Source organism: Magnolia sinica, chromosome 10, assembly GCF_029962835.1.
Source record: "Magnolia sinica isolate HGM2019 chromosome 10, MsV1, whole genome shotgun sequence".
NCBI classification, from domain to species: domain Eukaryota; kingdom Viridiplantae; phylum Streptophyta; class Magnoliopsida; order Magnoliales; family Magnoliaceae; genus Magnolia; species Magnolia sinica.
Window position 1 is genome coordinate 14,617,398 of NC_080582.1, and position 16,885 is coordinate 14,634,282.

General features: G+C 39.4%; 2 protein-coding genes across 15 annotated transcripts in view; both read right to left on the reverse strand.

Moving 5' to 3' along the window:
• The window catches only part of LOC131258042 (protein STRICTOSIDINE SYNTHASE-LIKE 10-like), a 136,326-nt gene that overhangs the window by 36,953 nt on the left and 82,488 nt on the right, over positions 1-16,885 (reverse strand). For 10 of the 14 annotated variants that reach the window (XR_009177818.1, XR_009177811.1, XR_009177804.1 and 7 more), the window contains one exon: positions 2,940-3,591. The exons of the other annotated variants lie outside the window; for them this stretch is intronic. Coding sequence is in view for 1 of the 10 variants with exons in the window: in XM_058259077.1 (XP_058115060.1) it covers positions 3,571-3,591 (21 nt within the window). In the remaining 9 variants the exon portion in view is untranslated. Of the gene's footprint in view, positions 1-2,939; positions 3,592-16,885 lie in introns of those variants that run through there. 14 annotated transcript variants of the gene reach the window in all.
• Positions 9,811-12,299, reverse strand: LOC131258040 (pentatricopeptide repeat-containing protein At3g62890-like). Its single transcript, XM_058259072.1, has 2 exons — positions 12,178-12,299; positions 9,811-12,147 (listed from the first exon to the last, which is right to left on the reverse strand). The coding sequence occupies exon 2, from the start codon at positions 12,067-12,069 to the stop codon at positions 9,844-9,846; it is 2,226 nt and encodes a 741-aa protein (XP_058115055.1). The 5' UTR covers positions 12,070-12,147; positions 12,178-12,299; the 3' UTR covers positions 9,811-9,843.

Genomic DNA, 16,885 nt, shown 5'->3' on the forward strand with positions numbered 1-16,885 from the left:
ACTGATTCAATACTTATTTGGCCCCACGAATATTTCAACTGTGGACCTTCAATCCTCATGTTTTAGGATCACTCGAGTCTTCGATCAGGTTCATTTTTGGCCCCATGTCCTAAAATGAGATTAAAAAATGATTGGACGAAGTAGATTTATCACAAATATCACTGTGGCCTCACCTAAGTTTCCAGCGCATGAACTTCCTACGAAAGGCTCTCGCAGTAAATCTGCGTCCAGAAACGGATTGGCTACACCCCAGCCGCAGGCCAATGGCTGGTGGTCGATGCTCTGTGGGCCCCACCATGATGTATGTGTTTCATCCATGCCGTCCATATATTTTTTCAGATCATTTTATGAAATAAAACCAAAATTAAGATATATAAAATCTCAAGCGGACCACATTACAGGAAACAGTGTTGAATAAGCGTTGACCATTAAAAACTTTTCGGGGGTCATAAAAGTTTTGGATCAAGCTGATATTTGTTTTTACTCTTCATCTGTGCCTGTATGACCTAATAAACAGATTGGATTTCAAATAAACAGTACATTGGGCCATACGAGGGTTTTAATGGAGGATATCCAATCACTAGTGTTTTCTTGTGGTGTAATCCACCTGATATTTATATCCCTCTCATTTTTTGGATCAAGCCCTGAAATGACCTGTAAAAATGGATGAACAGAATGGATGAAATGCATACATCATGGTGGGGCCCACAGGCCACCGACCACCACCCACCGGACTGGTGGCAGCCTGGCAGGGGCGTAGCCAATCCGTTTCCCATCCGGAAACGGATGGCAAGTGGATTGGGGAAGCGGATTGGCTGGTGTACCACACACCAGCTATATAGCTGGTGTATCGACGTCAGCAAGTTATGTGGGTCTCATCATGAGGTATGTGTTATATCCATACCGTCCATCCATTTGGTTAACTTATCTTAATGCTTGAACCGAAAAATAAGACAGATCTAAAGATCAATTGGACCACACTGCAAAAAGCAGTGGGGGATTGAATCGTCTATCATTAAAACTCTTTTGGGAGTCATAGAAGTTTTAGATCAATATGAAATTTAATTTGTTTTTCCTCTCCATCTGTATATTTGTGACCTTATTAACAGATTGGATGCAAAATAAATGTTATGGGGGCCTACGAATTTTTTAACGGTGAAAATCATTATCCTCGCTGTTATTTTTGGTGTCGTCCATCTGAGCTCTGGATATGATTCAATTTTTGTATAATGCTCTAAAATTATCTCAAACAACGGACGAACAGTTTGGATATAATAAATACATCATCCTGGGGCTCATGTAATTTTGATCTTCTTTTGAGAGGTTCGGACAACTCGGAGCTCGAGGAGTGTCGGCGCACGCCTTCGCACCACACGTATCTACACCAGCTATATGGCTGGTGTGTGGTACACCAGCCAATCCAAAGTGGGACGCCTGTGCTCTGACAGGTGAAAAGGAAATCAAAGTTACATGGGCCCCCAATGATGTATTTATTATATCTACATGGTTTATCCAATTGGAGAGATCAAAATGATGTATTTATTAGTCCATCCATTAAGCTTAGATCACTTTATAGAAAGACCCCAAAAATGAGTCGTATCCAAAGATTAAGTGGACCACACTACAAATAGCAGCGGGACAATGATCCCAGCATTAAAGAACTTGTAGGGCCCACCATCATGTTTATTTTCCATCCAATCTATTCATAAGGTAACATAGACGACGATGAAGGGAAAAAAAAAAAAGAACAAATCTCAAATTGATCCAATACTTCCGTGACTCCATGTAGGGCTGTACATCAAGCTGAGTCGAGTTGAGGTGGGTCAAGCTCGGCTCGACTCGTCTATGCAATACTCGAGTTCGAGCTTAACATTGAAGCTTGGCTTGTTTGCTAAAGTTGTCGAGTCAAGTTCAAGTCAAGCTAATGGTTTGAGTCGAGTTGAGTTTACCTCAAGTCTAGTCGAGCTTGTTAATATATCAATTTATTATATTTTTCGCTAAAAAAACAAAGAGAGGGAAAGAAAGAGAGGGAATGGGACGGGTAGGGTTTTTTATTTTTATTTTTATTTTTTTTATACTTCTAAGTTTTTACTCTTTTATTTTTTCGTTTTAAGTTATATATATATATATATATTACTCGAGCCGAGTCGAGCTCAAGCTTAGAGTTGAGTCGAGTTGAAATGCACCATGATCTAACTCGGCTCAAACTCAACTCGAGCTTTAGAAAATAAGCTTGACTCGCCCCGAGTCGGCCTTTCAAGCTGAGTCAAGCAAGCTTTTCGAGCTAGCTCGACTCATGTACAGCCCTAGACTCCATAAAGGTTTCAATGGTAGACGTTTAATCTCTCACTGCTTTCTGCAATGTGGTCCACTTGATATTTGGATCTATCTTAATTTTAGGCTCAACCTTTACAACAATCTCGCCAAATGGATGAACAATTTGGATATAACACATGCCTCATGGTCGGGCCCACCGAACTTGGTTAGGTCAACACACCACTGAGGTCCGTGGTGTGTGGTACACCAGCCAATCCGCTTCCCCAGTTAAGGTAACCTGGTTAAGTTGATCGAGTCACCCCTGTTTTCATTGCTGAATTGCAGTATCAAAAGGAATCTGTTCTAATCAGGTCTGAGTCAACTCGGATAAGTCGCACAGCACTTTATAATAGACTTAAAACCTTGATCTACAGTTCCTAACTTTCATGCTATTAAATCAGATGGTTAGGATCTTCAGCTCAATTTGATCTTTGCATCATGACCAGTCACTAATGAAGAGGAACAAATGCAGACTTTACATTTCTGTCTCAAATGTTATTTAAAAGCTCTAGTAATGATGGAACAACAGCATTTTTCTTTGTTATTGCTCAAGCACTTCATTACATGAGCTGCACCCATACAAGCACATCTAATAGTAGATTTCCAGCCATACAATGAATGGCTAAACATAGCAACCTTTACATAATCACCATTGAAAAATCTGTCATCATTCATGTCAATGATCTCAATCATATCACCATTTTGTTACTTCATGGCAATAACAAAAACTCGACAATTGCATGAAGCTCAAGTGCAGTGAGCAATGCAAGGCATATCCGTTCTTTCTCAGGGCTGGTTCTTTTGTGGCAAAGGTGCTAAACTGGTCCGCTCCTACTTCCCTCCCTTGTTTTGTCTAAAATAGCTGACCTTCATCTTCTTGAGAGACTCGAAAAGAGACAACTTCTCCTGGTTGTTAGATGCCTTTTTGAAAGGATTCGTAAACCATTGAAACTGTATCTTCCTTAGCACTCCCCTCACTGGCAGTTGTACTCAATTTCATCTTCTCTTTTAACTTCTCATCACTGTTAGATGCTTTTGCAAAAGGATTTGCCAGTGGCTGAAACTAGACCTAACTGCTCGCTTCTGTTGCATTTCCAATACCAGCTGTTTTTGTTGGTTTCAATCCCTCCCATCTTAGCCTTCTCTTTTGATTTCTCGTTTTGAGAATTGACGGGCAGGAATGGAATCAAAGGTTCTGATGCTCTATGGTTTTTGGCTATGGTACGCAATGATTAGAAGCTGAAGTTGGACATATCAATGCCCTGAAAATCTTTCCTGTAAGAAAATGCATCACATTATTACACAACATAACAATAGCAGGAGTTGGCTTGCAAACAAAATTGAAAATTTCCAAAAATGAAGAACAGAAACAAGATCTATGAGAATTAGAAACATAAAGCTCCATGATCAACAAATATTGTGGAGTAACATTAAACATACTAGTAGACATAGCACATACAATGCATGTGGAGCAAGGTATTCAGAAATGGTAACAGCCGGCTGTATGACAGATACCACGCAGGCCGTGCAGCCTTGTAATGGTCAAAGCTTCCTTTAAAGGAAATAGAATGTATCAGCCCCCATATCAGTCCTTTAAAGGCCCTTTTTACAGGTCGGGTGTTACAGCCCCATAGCACGTAATGGTAAAGAGAGAGTGCAGGGGTAATAAATAGAGGGAGTGGAGTGTAAGAAAAGTGGGAATAGGTGGAGGGGCAGTTTTAAAATAGTAATAGTTCAAACTGTCCAAGACCACCAGGTTGGATCCACTTCAAATAGCTCACCATAAACATCTATTTCTTGAATTTTGTGCCGTGAATTGTTTTTATTTCAACTGCTCATTCAACATCCACCAAACAGAAATCAAATCAATGCAATCCTCTGTTTAAGATATTCAAATGGACCCACGATTTGTATGGTTTATCTTGAGTTCATTACATGCCACTTGCACAAATTTATTAATGCCATTGTATCAACTATCATACTTTGCCAGATTATCAAAGCTTTTCTCATTGCAAAGAGAAAGGAAGCATCTTCTAACAGCCAAATAGCTTCTCCAAATTACCTGCATGCCCATCTTTTCAGTCTAAAACCCTTTTTATGTACTTACGTAACACATGTTTTTAGCCTCTCAGGAAACTAAATGCTGGAAATTGTGGCCCCGATTACTCCCGTTATATATAGTAGATATGAGCAGTGTTTTCAGTGTCGGTATCGATGCATATATCACACCCTTGGGATATGGAAACATATTAGGCATTGCATGGGAAATACCGTGTGTATCGCGTAATGTATTGTTGTCTTTAGGAAACATCGGAAAATTGGTCGAATTTTTAAGAGACGTTATAATCGGCATTAATACACATAATCGACATTAATACATGCTTAGAACTCAAAAGATCATAAAAAACCAGTACTACACGTCATAAGTTCCTTTGTATAGGGTCCTAAACTCTGCCCTGTTTGGCAAAAGTGATGCAAGTATATTCAAAATCAGTTCATATAATATAAATCTTAAAAAGACATGTATGAAAACACAATCAATACATTCAAAAGTCAAATTTGTCCTTCACTACATAGGGCATATATTGAAAATTATATTTATAATTTTAACAAATTTTTTTAAAAAAAATTTTGAAGTAAATAATTAAGTGCAGCTGATGTTAGATCAGCACTCAAAGTACATAACATCTGGTCAATGTAAAAATGAACGTTTACAGCTGTAAGTGCATATCATAACCCACGTGTAAAACTGAATATCACAAGAAAACATAAAACTTGTGTGCTCAATCACATTTTACACAACAAGCAAACCTAATAAGAGAATTTTCAGGTGCAAACTAGGGCTGATTGTTCAAATTATCCTCTGATTCACCCATGATCCCACAAAACAAAATCACAACTGAAATGGATAGTCGAGAAAGAAAACCAATCATAAGTCCAGCAATTACGGAAAAAAAAAAAACTTAGCCCTTTGTTTATTCTAATCAAAGCCATATATTTTTTACAAGTGGAAAACACTAAATAAGCCTTGAATAAGTATTGTAGTCTGCTACTGTAGCATTCTATGTAGCAGAGGCTCAAAGGGGCAGCAGATTTACTAAATTTGTAGAGACAGAATTAGAGACTAGAGAAGATTCTCTCACCAATCACTAAAACACAATTTGATGATCACAACCCTAGCCTTTCTCCATCTACCTCTTACTACAGGTCATTAAAAAGGAAATTGTCCTAGTTCCTTGACCCTAGAGCATCACTAGAGGCAGCTGCTTGGGACCTAGATTGCATCTAAGCACAGCTAGGCTGGGGTGCCTACACCTATGTAGATCCAGGAAAGATGTCCAACCTGTAACAGCTAGCCTTTGGTAGCTCTCTCTTTTGCATGATTCTTGAGATCACTAAGTCAAAAAAAAAAAAAAAAAGTTGTCACATCTTTGTACAACATAGAGCCTGAGGGTTTTTTTTTTTTTTTTTTACAAACGCACACACACCCCACACACTCACGCTGGTGGAATTTCACCTCCTATGGGTACTCGAACCCTTGACCAGGAGACATAGAGCCTGAGGTTGAACACTATGGATGCATGGTTGATCTTCTCGGCCGTGCCGGTTACCTAGAGGAAACAGATGAGCTCGTTCTAAGTGAAAAAAAAAAAACAATATTTTCCAATTTTCCCAAATCCCTAACTCATAGCTTCGAACCCATATTTTTACATGAAAACATGTAAAATAATAATTTCTCATCTTATTTCTAATCATTCTAAGTGAAAAATAAAAAACAAAATATCTCACATCATCTTGATTTTCCTTATCATATTTTCTTTTTCTCCTTTTATCAACAGAAGGTAGAAGTCAAGTTCGAAGAATGTACCTATCTTGATTCTCTTATCAATTTTAACCGGATGCAGGATGGAATGATCTAACCAAATACGATGCCATGAAATTAAAAGACAGATTAACTAGAGCAATGGAATGAAAAAATAAAGCATGATAATCACATCATATATGAGGTCAAGGAATATGTGACAAGACATGAAATCAATCCCTCTAACAATCAATACTAAAAACATTCTCGTATTGTCATTGTGAAGGTTTTTCGATGCTTGGCCAAACCGTGCTTGTGGTTTGAGGGTCTACCAGCAATCCCGTCACCTGGTTTGCCAAGCTTTGAATAGGTCATGGCCCAATCTTCCTATTGAAAATCGTAGCCTGTGATTGTTCTTCTCAAATGTGGGTTAGTTGCCGAACTGTCCATTTGCCGGATAATCCAACACAGGAGATATTTTGAGGCACATAGTCAATTCATTGCTCCCCATACCGTACGATCAATGTATGCAATCTTGATATCATCGTATCACAGTTAAGTGATGCACACCCGGCTTTAGTATCAGAAATTCCTAATATTGCTAATATTGTTGTGAGATATTGGTATGTGTCAATGATATCATGATATTTATAAGTTATCACCAGTTAACATGGAAGTGGTATCAGCAATAACAGACCCCGCAAAAATAATAATAATAATAATAAAATCCCCTTAAAGTTCCTCTCTCTCTCTCTCTCTCTCTCTCTCTCTCCATATTTTTTACTTCTAATTCATTCCTAGCGTATATCTCATCAAACCCTTTCGATTCTTTGGATGAAAACCAATTTATTTGGGTAAAATCAAGATTGGACAGGGGTTGGATATTAGGATGTTTCTTTTTAGAAGGATGCTGTAAACGCTAAGATGGATTTTATAATACATAACGGGATATTGAAATTAGCGAATCTGCCTCCAAGATTAAAATAAATAAGTTATAAATGGATATTCAAAAGAAAATTAGGAAAAAACGAAACCACAAAAAGATTTAAGACTAGACTATTAGCTAGAAGATTTACATTAAGGCAAGGTGTCAACTTCTTCGACACCTATACTTCAGCAGTCAGGATATTAACTATATGAGTTTTAGTTGCTCTAACATCCATTTAAAATTTTCTCATAATGAAAGAGTAAATACATATATGCAGATGATATGTCAATCTCTAACGCATGTTTAAAAGTAACAAAAAACTAAAAGATTCTTATCATCTAGTTTTGACATAAAAGATATGGATGGAGCAAATGTGATTTCAACTATCAAGCTAATAAGGAATAAGAACGGTATGACTCTGTCTCATTCACATTATATTGAAAAGATACTCATAAAGTTTTTCTACTTCTTTTGATTCTAACATCAAGTTACTTACAAACTAAGACCATAGTATATTTCAATTAGAGTATTCAAAGGTGATTAGTATTCTTATGTATGCCATGATATCTACAAGACCTAATATTGCTTTTGCAATAGCTAAATTAAGTAGGTTTACCAATAATCTAAGTTTAAATCATTTTAAATGTTGTTTCTAGAGTACTTGGATACTTAAAGAAAATTAGTAATTATGACTTGCACTTTTCTAGTTAGTCAGTGTGCTTGAGGAATATGATGCAAGTTGAATAGTTCACTCTAATGAATCCAAATCTACCAATGAATGACTTTTTATACTTGGAAGAGTCGTCATTTGTTAGGAACCCAAGAAGCATTACCATGAAATATAAAGTCATAACTTTGACGGCTAGTAGCAAAGAAATAGAATTGTTGCAAAACCTATTATTGGAAATACCATCATTGGTAAGACTTTGCCACCTGTCTCTATCGATTCTAATAGTTCAATACTGTCAATGACATACAAGACTTATAATGAACAATCTTGACAAATTAATCTAAGATAGTTTTGTATAGTGGATGCTTGGTGATGGCGTTATAACAATTCAAAATATGCAATCCATATATAATCTAGTGAACCCACTCACCAAGGGACTAATAAGAGACGTTTTCAGTAAACATAAAGAGAAATGGGACCTAAGTTAATATCACAAATACCAGATAAGGGAAACATAACCTAAATTAATAGGTTCAATAAGTAAAGTACCTCATAGGAAGTAGCTGAAGTGACGCCCCAAGAACGCTTAGCTATCTCCTTCTTAAATGTATCTATAGTACTAGTACAAGTAATGATAAAAAGGAGGATGAGTATTTTCTCTTAGTCAATTCTTTTAATAGTGCTATTATTACAAAGACATTCATAAGGGCTCCCTTGTATTGTTATTGGAAGTGAGTCTACTTCCTGATGTTCAAGAGTTTTGATAGCTCTCATGAACTCATGAATCCATAATCGAGCATCATTAATGTGCTACCAATTTTAGAACACACTACTACTGAAAATATGTGCATGACATAATCAGTTGTTTCACATAGAATACTTAGTTCAAGACCACAATCACTAAGGATTCTGATGCAACTTTGATGTGTCTATATTAAGTGAAGGTTCAAATCCATAAGATACCTGCTGCTATACATATATCTTACGCACATACTGTGCATCTTTATTTTGAAAAATAATAAGGAATTGTTGTACTTTTTTTTCCAAAATAAAATAAAATCCAACCATAATAACTGTTGATCTTGGTGACTTTTGATGAAACGGAACAGTTTAAATTCAAATTGTATGTTGAAAGTTATGATTAAATGAAAAGATGTCATGTGACTTTTCATGAAAGGGATTTAAAAGTATCTTTCTATATCTATATAAAAAAATTGTAGGTCATTCCAACACCTCAATAATCTCCTCTCTCTCCATCATATTCTCCATCAGTTTCTTGTTTTAAGTTGTTTTGGAAAATTTTGCAGATATTATATAAATCAAGCGTGTAAATTGCAAAAAAGTAAAAATGTCTAGGTGTAAATTGCAAAAACGTAAAGTAGTTGGGGATGCACATTGTAGAAGTGTGTTCGGGTTGCAGTTTTCGGTTTTGTCGGTTGAAGCCCAAATTTCTCTAGTTCGAAAGAGGAATGTTATAGTATTCTAGAAGTGGATTTACTACAGTCGTGCAGAGTGCAAATGTTGTCTTAAAGATAACGACATTGTAATGTGCCTTAAGCCTATTTTTAAGTTATGTTTTCCTTCATTTCGCCCCTTCCGTTTGTTCATTTCTTTTTCAACATGCAATTGAGGCGAGGATTCAGGCTACATGAAGAACCTGGAGAGAGAGCAGCGATGGCAATGAGCAAAGAGAAGGGATGCGGCCTACATTTAGAAAAGGGAGTATGGGCAAAATGGCTACACAAAGGGAAGGGAGAGAAATGGTGCGGGCACATTAAAAAATAAATAAAAAATAAATAAATAAATAAGTCCAAATGCGAGCGATGCACGGGAGTGCGTAAAATCACCGCCACTGGCGACACAACACGGGTAACATCCGAATTGTTGGTTGATAAGCATGCAGAGTTTAAAATTCTCTAAATACTCTCAACTATGTTGTAAATCCCTTCTAATGCCCTATTAAATCTCAAAGTTCCAACTCCCAAATGACTAATTGTGTGGGAAAGTGGTCCACTTTTGCTCGCATTATATATACTAGAGATGAATAATGTTCTGCCACAATGAATGTTCCACTTTGAGTTAAAAATGGTAAGCTATTGCAATCTTAAGAATTGTTTCGGTTAGATTTCACCAAAAATCCTTGCAGGAACAACACCCATCTCTAAAATGGTGGAACCGACTCCGGTCTCTAACTACAATCTCTCTATTCCAAATCTTAGCAATTAACTTGATTGCAGAGTGACAATCTCTGCACACTCGTAGATTCTTAAGTACATGAATAGGCAGATTGACCCCTAATCTCATGATCCCAAAAGCAATAGCCATCTTTTCACTGTGATTAAACAAAGCATCTTCCTTTTCCTCCTCATCAATATCCAGTGAGATTTCCGATGTGCCTGGCTCATGCCCTACTAATTTCAGTTGCTTTGCCATTTCACCGATCATCATTTGGATTTCCTCGAATTGAGAATGCGATCTATCGCCTGCAGTGAATTCATGTATTTGCCCATCCACCACAATGGAACTACACCCAGCTATCTTTTTTATCCCCTTCTCTTCCATCATGCCCCTGATCTGGGCGGCATTGGCCCATCTTCCCGTACTCGCATATACATTGTATAGGAGTACATATACAGCATCCTTATCAGGCTCTAGAACAAGAAGATGCTTTGCTGCATTTTCAGCAAAAGTGACATTGTTATAAACTCTACTAGCACCTAACAACGACCCCCATATAACGGCATTTGGTTCCATCGGCATGTTTTGAACAAACTCATCTGCTTCCTCTAGGTAACCGGCACGGCCGAGAAGATCAACCATGCATCCATAGTGTTCAACCTCAGGCTCTATGTTGTACAAAGATGTCATCTCACTGAAATGCTGCCGACCTTCTTGAACGAGGCCCGAATGGCTGCAGCCATTTAGAACACCAATATATGTCACTCTATTAGGCTGAATCCCTTCCTTTTGCATCAGCGAAAAGTGGGTGAGAGCAGATTTCCCATCACCATGCATTGCCAGGCCTGAAATCATTGCGGTCCAAGCTAACACATCCTTCTCATGCATTCTATTAAAGACCAATATGGCTTGATCTATCCTCCCACACTTTGCATACATGTCTACAAGTGCCGTCCCAAGGAAAACATCTGATTCAATTGGACTTTCCTCGATTAAAGTATGCAAACACTTCCCCTGATCGAGCACACCCAAGTTCGCACAAGCAGTGAGCAGACCCACCATCGTGAACTTATCGGGCTTCAAATCCGAAGCCCGCAACTCTGAGAACAATAATAAGGCCTCCATGAAGCTACTGCTTTGGATGTAGCCTGTGATCATCGAATTGAATGTGATGAGATCACGCTGGCCCATTTGATCAAAAAGCAAACGAGCATTTTCAAAATCACCTAATTTACAGTAACCATTGATCATGGCATTCCAAGCAGCTACAATCTTCCAAACCCTTCTATCGAAAACCTGGCGCGCAGCATTTACATCTCCACACTTTGTGTACATATCAATCAAAGCAACACCCAAATTTTGAGTAATGCTGATCTTCTCTCTATCAACAAACTGATGAACCCATTTGCCCAAATCCAAATCCCCTAATTGCGTGCAAGCGGAGAGCACTGAAACCATCGCAACAGCATCCGGTTTAACACCATCCACCACCATCCTTTTAAAAAACCCAACAGCTTCTTCTGCGAGATCATTCTGAACATAACCAGCAATCATGCTAGTCCAAGAAACCACGTTTCTCTCAGGCATTTCATCAAACACCCTCAGAGCCTTCCCCATGTCTCCAATTTTCACATAACCACCAACCATCACCGTCCACGACACCACATTCTTCTGACCCATTTCATCAAAAACTCGTCGGGCGACATCAACCCATCCAAACTCCGAGTACATATGAATCAGAGAATTCCCCACGAAAACATCAGATGCATCAAATACCTTAATATGATTACCGTGGATCGCCTGCCCTGCTCTGAACGAAAAACACAGAGCACAGGCCTTGAACAAGAACTGGAAGGTGTAGTTATCTGGAACCACGCTGTTGCGGCACATTTCGAGATAAAAAGAGATGGATTCTTGCGGGGCGCCGTGTCTTGAACAGGCCCTGATGATGGTATTCCATAAGAATGTGGTGGGGCCCGGAATCTGACGAAAGATGGCGAGGGCGTAGGGGAGATTGCAGGTGTCGAGATCCACGAGCGATCTCAATAGATGAGAGATTGCGGGTGGGCGGCGAGCCCTCCCAGTTATGATCATCTGTGCATGGATTTGGGTGCATTGTTTAAAAGATGCAAAGGTGAGGTATTGAAGGAGTTTGGCTTTGGAATGGGAGAGCATTCAAAGGTGGGAAGGGGTGGGTTTCACTTTACAGGCTAACCGTCGAAAAATTCGAATTTCATGGAAAGGGAGACGCACCTCTCTACAGCAGCTCCTCCCATATCTCACATCTCTCTACAGCAGCTCCTCCCATATCTCTCTCTCTCTCTCTCTCTCTCTCTCTCTCTCCGGTTCCATCGTCCGGCCAGTGTAACACCCGTGTGCCGGAATCGTCTATATTTCCGTCCGGCTTCTCTGGGGGCTGTTGCGTCGATAAAAGGGGATTCGGATTCGGTACTGGTCGGTGCTGTGGGCCCACCATGATTTATGTGTTTTATCGCCGTCCATCCATTTTATTTTATTTTTTTCATATCAATTAAGGGCATGACGTTAAAATGAGGTAGATCCAAATCTCAGGTGGACCACACCACAGGAAAACCATTGTTGATTGAACGCCCACCATTAAAAACTCCCTAAAGCCCACTGTAATGTTTTTTGTCATCCGACCGGCTGATAAGGTCACATGGACAAACGATGCCATCTATTTTCTGTGGTCCACTTGAGACTTTGATCTGCCCCATTTTGTGCTCATGCCATAGGATGAATTGGAAAAATGGATAGGCATTTGGGTATTGAAATCCTAGTAGTGTGATTTGGTAATCGAAATCCCTAATTGTCGATTAGGGAATCAAAATCCCTGACTGTCGGATTTAGAAGTTGAAATACCTAATTTTTTATTTATGATTTGGGAATCTAAATCTTTAATTGCCAAATTGGGAATTCGAAATTCCTAATTGTTCAATTTAAGAATTAAAATCTCTAATTACTGATTTGGAATTCAAAATCCCTAATTAATAGATTGGATGTCAAATAAACAGTACAGTGCGCCTTAAGAGGATTTTAATGGTGGATATCATATCACTATTGTTTTCATGTGGTGTGGCCCATCTTTGATTTATATCCCTATGATTTTTGAGATCAAATCTTGAAAGGATCTTTAAAAATGGATGAATGGAATGAATGAAACAAATACATCATGGTAGGGCTCACAGAGCACCGACCACCAGCCACCGCCCACCGGCCTGGTGGCACAGGGAGTAGCCAATCCGTTTCGGATTCCCTCCGGAAGTTTTGCGCTGGAAACCTAGGTGGGGGCAACGTGATGTTCGTGAGAAATCTATCCCGTCCATCCACTTTTTTAGCTCATTTTACTACTCGAGGCAAAGATTGAATCGGATCCAACACAGAAGTGGGCTGCACAAATGAAAAATGTACTTATTGAAATTTCAACCGTTGAAACCTCTCTGGGCTTGACAGTTATGTTTAAAGGCCATCCATACCATTCATAACATCATTTCTATTGGGATTAACTTAAAAAACAATTATTATCCTGATTCAAAACTTATTTGGCCCCACGAATATTTCAACTGTGGACGTTCAATCCTCACATTTTCGGATCACTCGAATCTTGGATCAGTTTCATTTTTTGTCACATGTCCTAAAACGCGCTTAAAAAACGAATGAATTAGATTTATCATAAACATCACGGTGGGCCCCACCTAAGTTTCCCACGCAGAAACTTCCCGCCGGCTTTCGCAGGAAATCCGCGTCAGTAATGAGCCGGACGCAGATGGGATACTCAGTTTGTAGCCATGCTCGCTAGTGACGTCACCAAGTTCTGTGGGCCCCACCATAATGTATGTGTTTTATCCTCACCGTTCGTACAATTGGTGGTCCAAAGAACGAGGCAGATCCAAGGCTGGGGTGGACCCCCTACAGAAAACCATGGCGTATTACTCACCAATCACACCGAAACCGATTGGTTACTGCCCTTGCCACTGGCCCGGTGGCTAGTTGTCTGTTGTCTGCAGCCCCACCATGAAGTATGTCTTTTATCCATGCTTTTCATCCATTTTTATGGATCATTACGAAGCATGTCTTTTATCCATGCTTGTCATCCATTTTTATGGATCATTTTAGTGCTTGATATAAAAAAAAATAAGAGGGAAATAAATCTAAGGTGGACGGCACCACAGGAAAACAATATTGATTTGGATATCCACCATTAAAATTCTCCTAAGGTCCATTGTACTGTTTATTTGACATTCAATTTGTTGATTAGGTCATACAGACGTAGTTGAAGGAAAAAGAACAGCTTGATCCAAAACTTTTTTGTCCAATTTTTTTTAATGGTCAACATTCAATCAACACTGCTTCTTATAATGTGGTCCACTTGAGAATGGGATATACCTCATTTTTGAGTTCATACATTAAAATTATTTTAAAAAATAGATGGACGGCATGGATGAAACATATACATCATGGTGGGGCTCAAATAGCACAGACTACTAGTTATTCACGGGTGGCAATCTAATACTAATTTGATGCAGGATAATTAACCATTTGCTCTAAAAGCTCGAACTGTTAGAGCATGGCGAATTAATCTCTTTATCTCATGGCTCAGGCCCCACATGTCATGGGTTAGGACTTAGGCCGAACTCCCTCATGGGCCCCAAATCACATGGGTATCGTCTCACACGAGTCGGCCACTCCGAGTGTATCCCCACATCTCACAGGCTACCCACTCGAGCCCGATGCGAAATATGCATTAATCACCCCTGGTGAAGAGTCTCGACCACAAGACCTTTCTCGTGGGCCCCACCCACCCCGAGTGTGCCCTTGCATCCCACAGGCGACCCCACTCAAGCCGGATGTGAAAATGCCTGTGCATTAATTGGCTGGTGTGTGGTACACCAACCAATCCAAAGCCGGATGCCTGTGTTGTGTGACAAGTGAAAAGGAAATCAAAGTTACATTGGCCCACAATGATGTATTTATTATATCTACACAATTCATCCATTTGGAGAGATCAAAATGATGTGTTTATTATATCCACGAGCTTAGATCATTTTATAAAAAGACTCCAAAAATGAGTCGTATCCAAATGAAAGAGAGAATTCTCCTTCACGGTCATTTCTGGCGATTCCATTTTATTTCACAGTCATTTCCATGCATTTCACGGCCAATTCCCTTCACTTCACGGTCATTTCCATGCATTTCAAGGTCATTTCCGGTGATTCCGTTTCATTTTACGGTCATTTCCATGCATTTCACGGTCAATTCCCTTCACTTCACGGTCATTTCCATGCATTTCATGATCAATTCGCTTCACTTCATGGTCATTTCCATGCATTTCACGGTCAGTTCCCTTCACTTCACGGTCATTTCCATGCATTTCACGGTCAATTCGCTTCACTTCATGGTCATTTCCAGGCATTTCACGGTCATTTTTGGCGATTCCGTTTCATTTCACGGTCATTTCTATGCATTTCATGGTCAATTCCCTTCACTTCACGGTCATTTCCATGCATTTCATGGTCAATTCGCTTCACTTCATGGTCATATCCATGCATTTCACCGTCAATTCCGGTGATTCCGTTTCATTTCACGGTCATTTCCATGCATTTAACGGTCAATTCCCTTCACGTCACGATCATTTCCATGCATTTCACGGTCAATTCGCTTCACTTCACCATCATTTCCATACATTTCACCGTCATTTCCGGCGATTCTGTTCCATTTCACAGTCATTTTCATGCATTTCACGGTCAATTCCCTTCACTTCACGGTCATTTCCATGCATTTCACAGTCATTTTCGGCAATTCCGTTTCATTGCACGGTCAATCCCCTTAACTTCACGGTCATTTCCATGCATTTCACGGTCAATTCCGGCGATTCCGTTTTATTTCAAGTTCAATTCCCTTACTTCACGGTCATTTCCATGCATTTCATGGTCAATTCCCTTCACTTCACGGTCATTTCCATGCATTTCATCACAATTCCGACGATTCCATTTCATTTCACGGTCGATTCAATGCATTTTACGGTCAATTCCCTTCATTTCACGGTCAATTCCATGCATTTCACTAATTCGCTTCACTTCATGGTCATTTCCATGCATTTCATGGTCAATTCGCTTCACTTCACGGTCATTTCCATGTATTTAACGGTCATTTCCAGCAATTCTGTTTAATTTCACAGTCAATTCCCTTCACTTTACGGTCATTTCCATGCATTTCACGGTCAATTCGCTTCACATCACGGTCATTTCCTTGCATTTCATAGTCAATTCTGGCGATTCTGTTTCATTTCACGATCATTTCAATGCATTTCAAGGTCAATTCCCTTCACTTCACGGTCATTTCCATGCATTTCATGGTCAATACCCTTCACTTCACGATCATTTCCATGCATTTCACGGTCAATTCCGGCCATTTCGTTTCATTTCATGGTCATTTCCCTTTACTTCACTGTCAATTCAATGCATTTTACGGTCAATTCCCTTCATTTCATGGTCAATTCCATGCATTTCACGGTCAATTTGCTTCACTTAACGGTCATTTCCATGCATTTCACGATCATTCCCTTCACTTCACGGTCATTTCCATGCATTTCATGGTCAATTCGCTTCACTTCATGGTCATATCCATGCATTTCACCGTCAATTCCGGTGATTCCGTTTCATTTCACGGTCATTTCCATGCATTTAACGGTCAATTCCCTTCACGTCACGATCATTTCCATGCATTTCACGGTCAATTCGCTTCACTTCACCATCATTTCCATACATTTCACCGTCATTTCCGGCGATTCTGTTCCATTTCACAGTCATTTTCATGCATTTCACGGTCAATTCCCTTCACTTCACGGTCATTTCCATGCATTTCACAGTCATTTTCGGCAATTCCGTTTCATTGCACGGTCAATCCCCTTAACTTCACGGTCATTTCCATGCATTTCACGGTCAATTCCGGCGATTCCGTTTTATTTCAAGTT

Coding starts and splice junctions, on each gene's coding strand:
- LOC131258040 (XM_058259072.1), bottom strand. CDS start 12,069: ATGCTCTCCCATTCCAAAGCCAAACTCCTTCAATACCTCACCTTTGCA.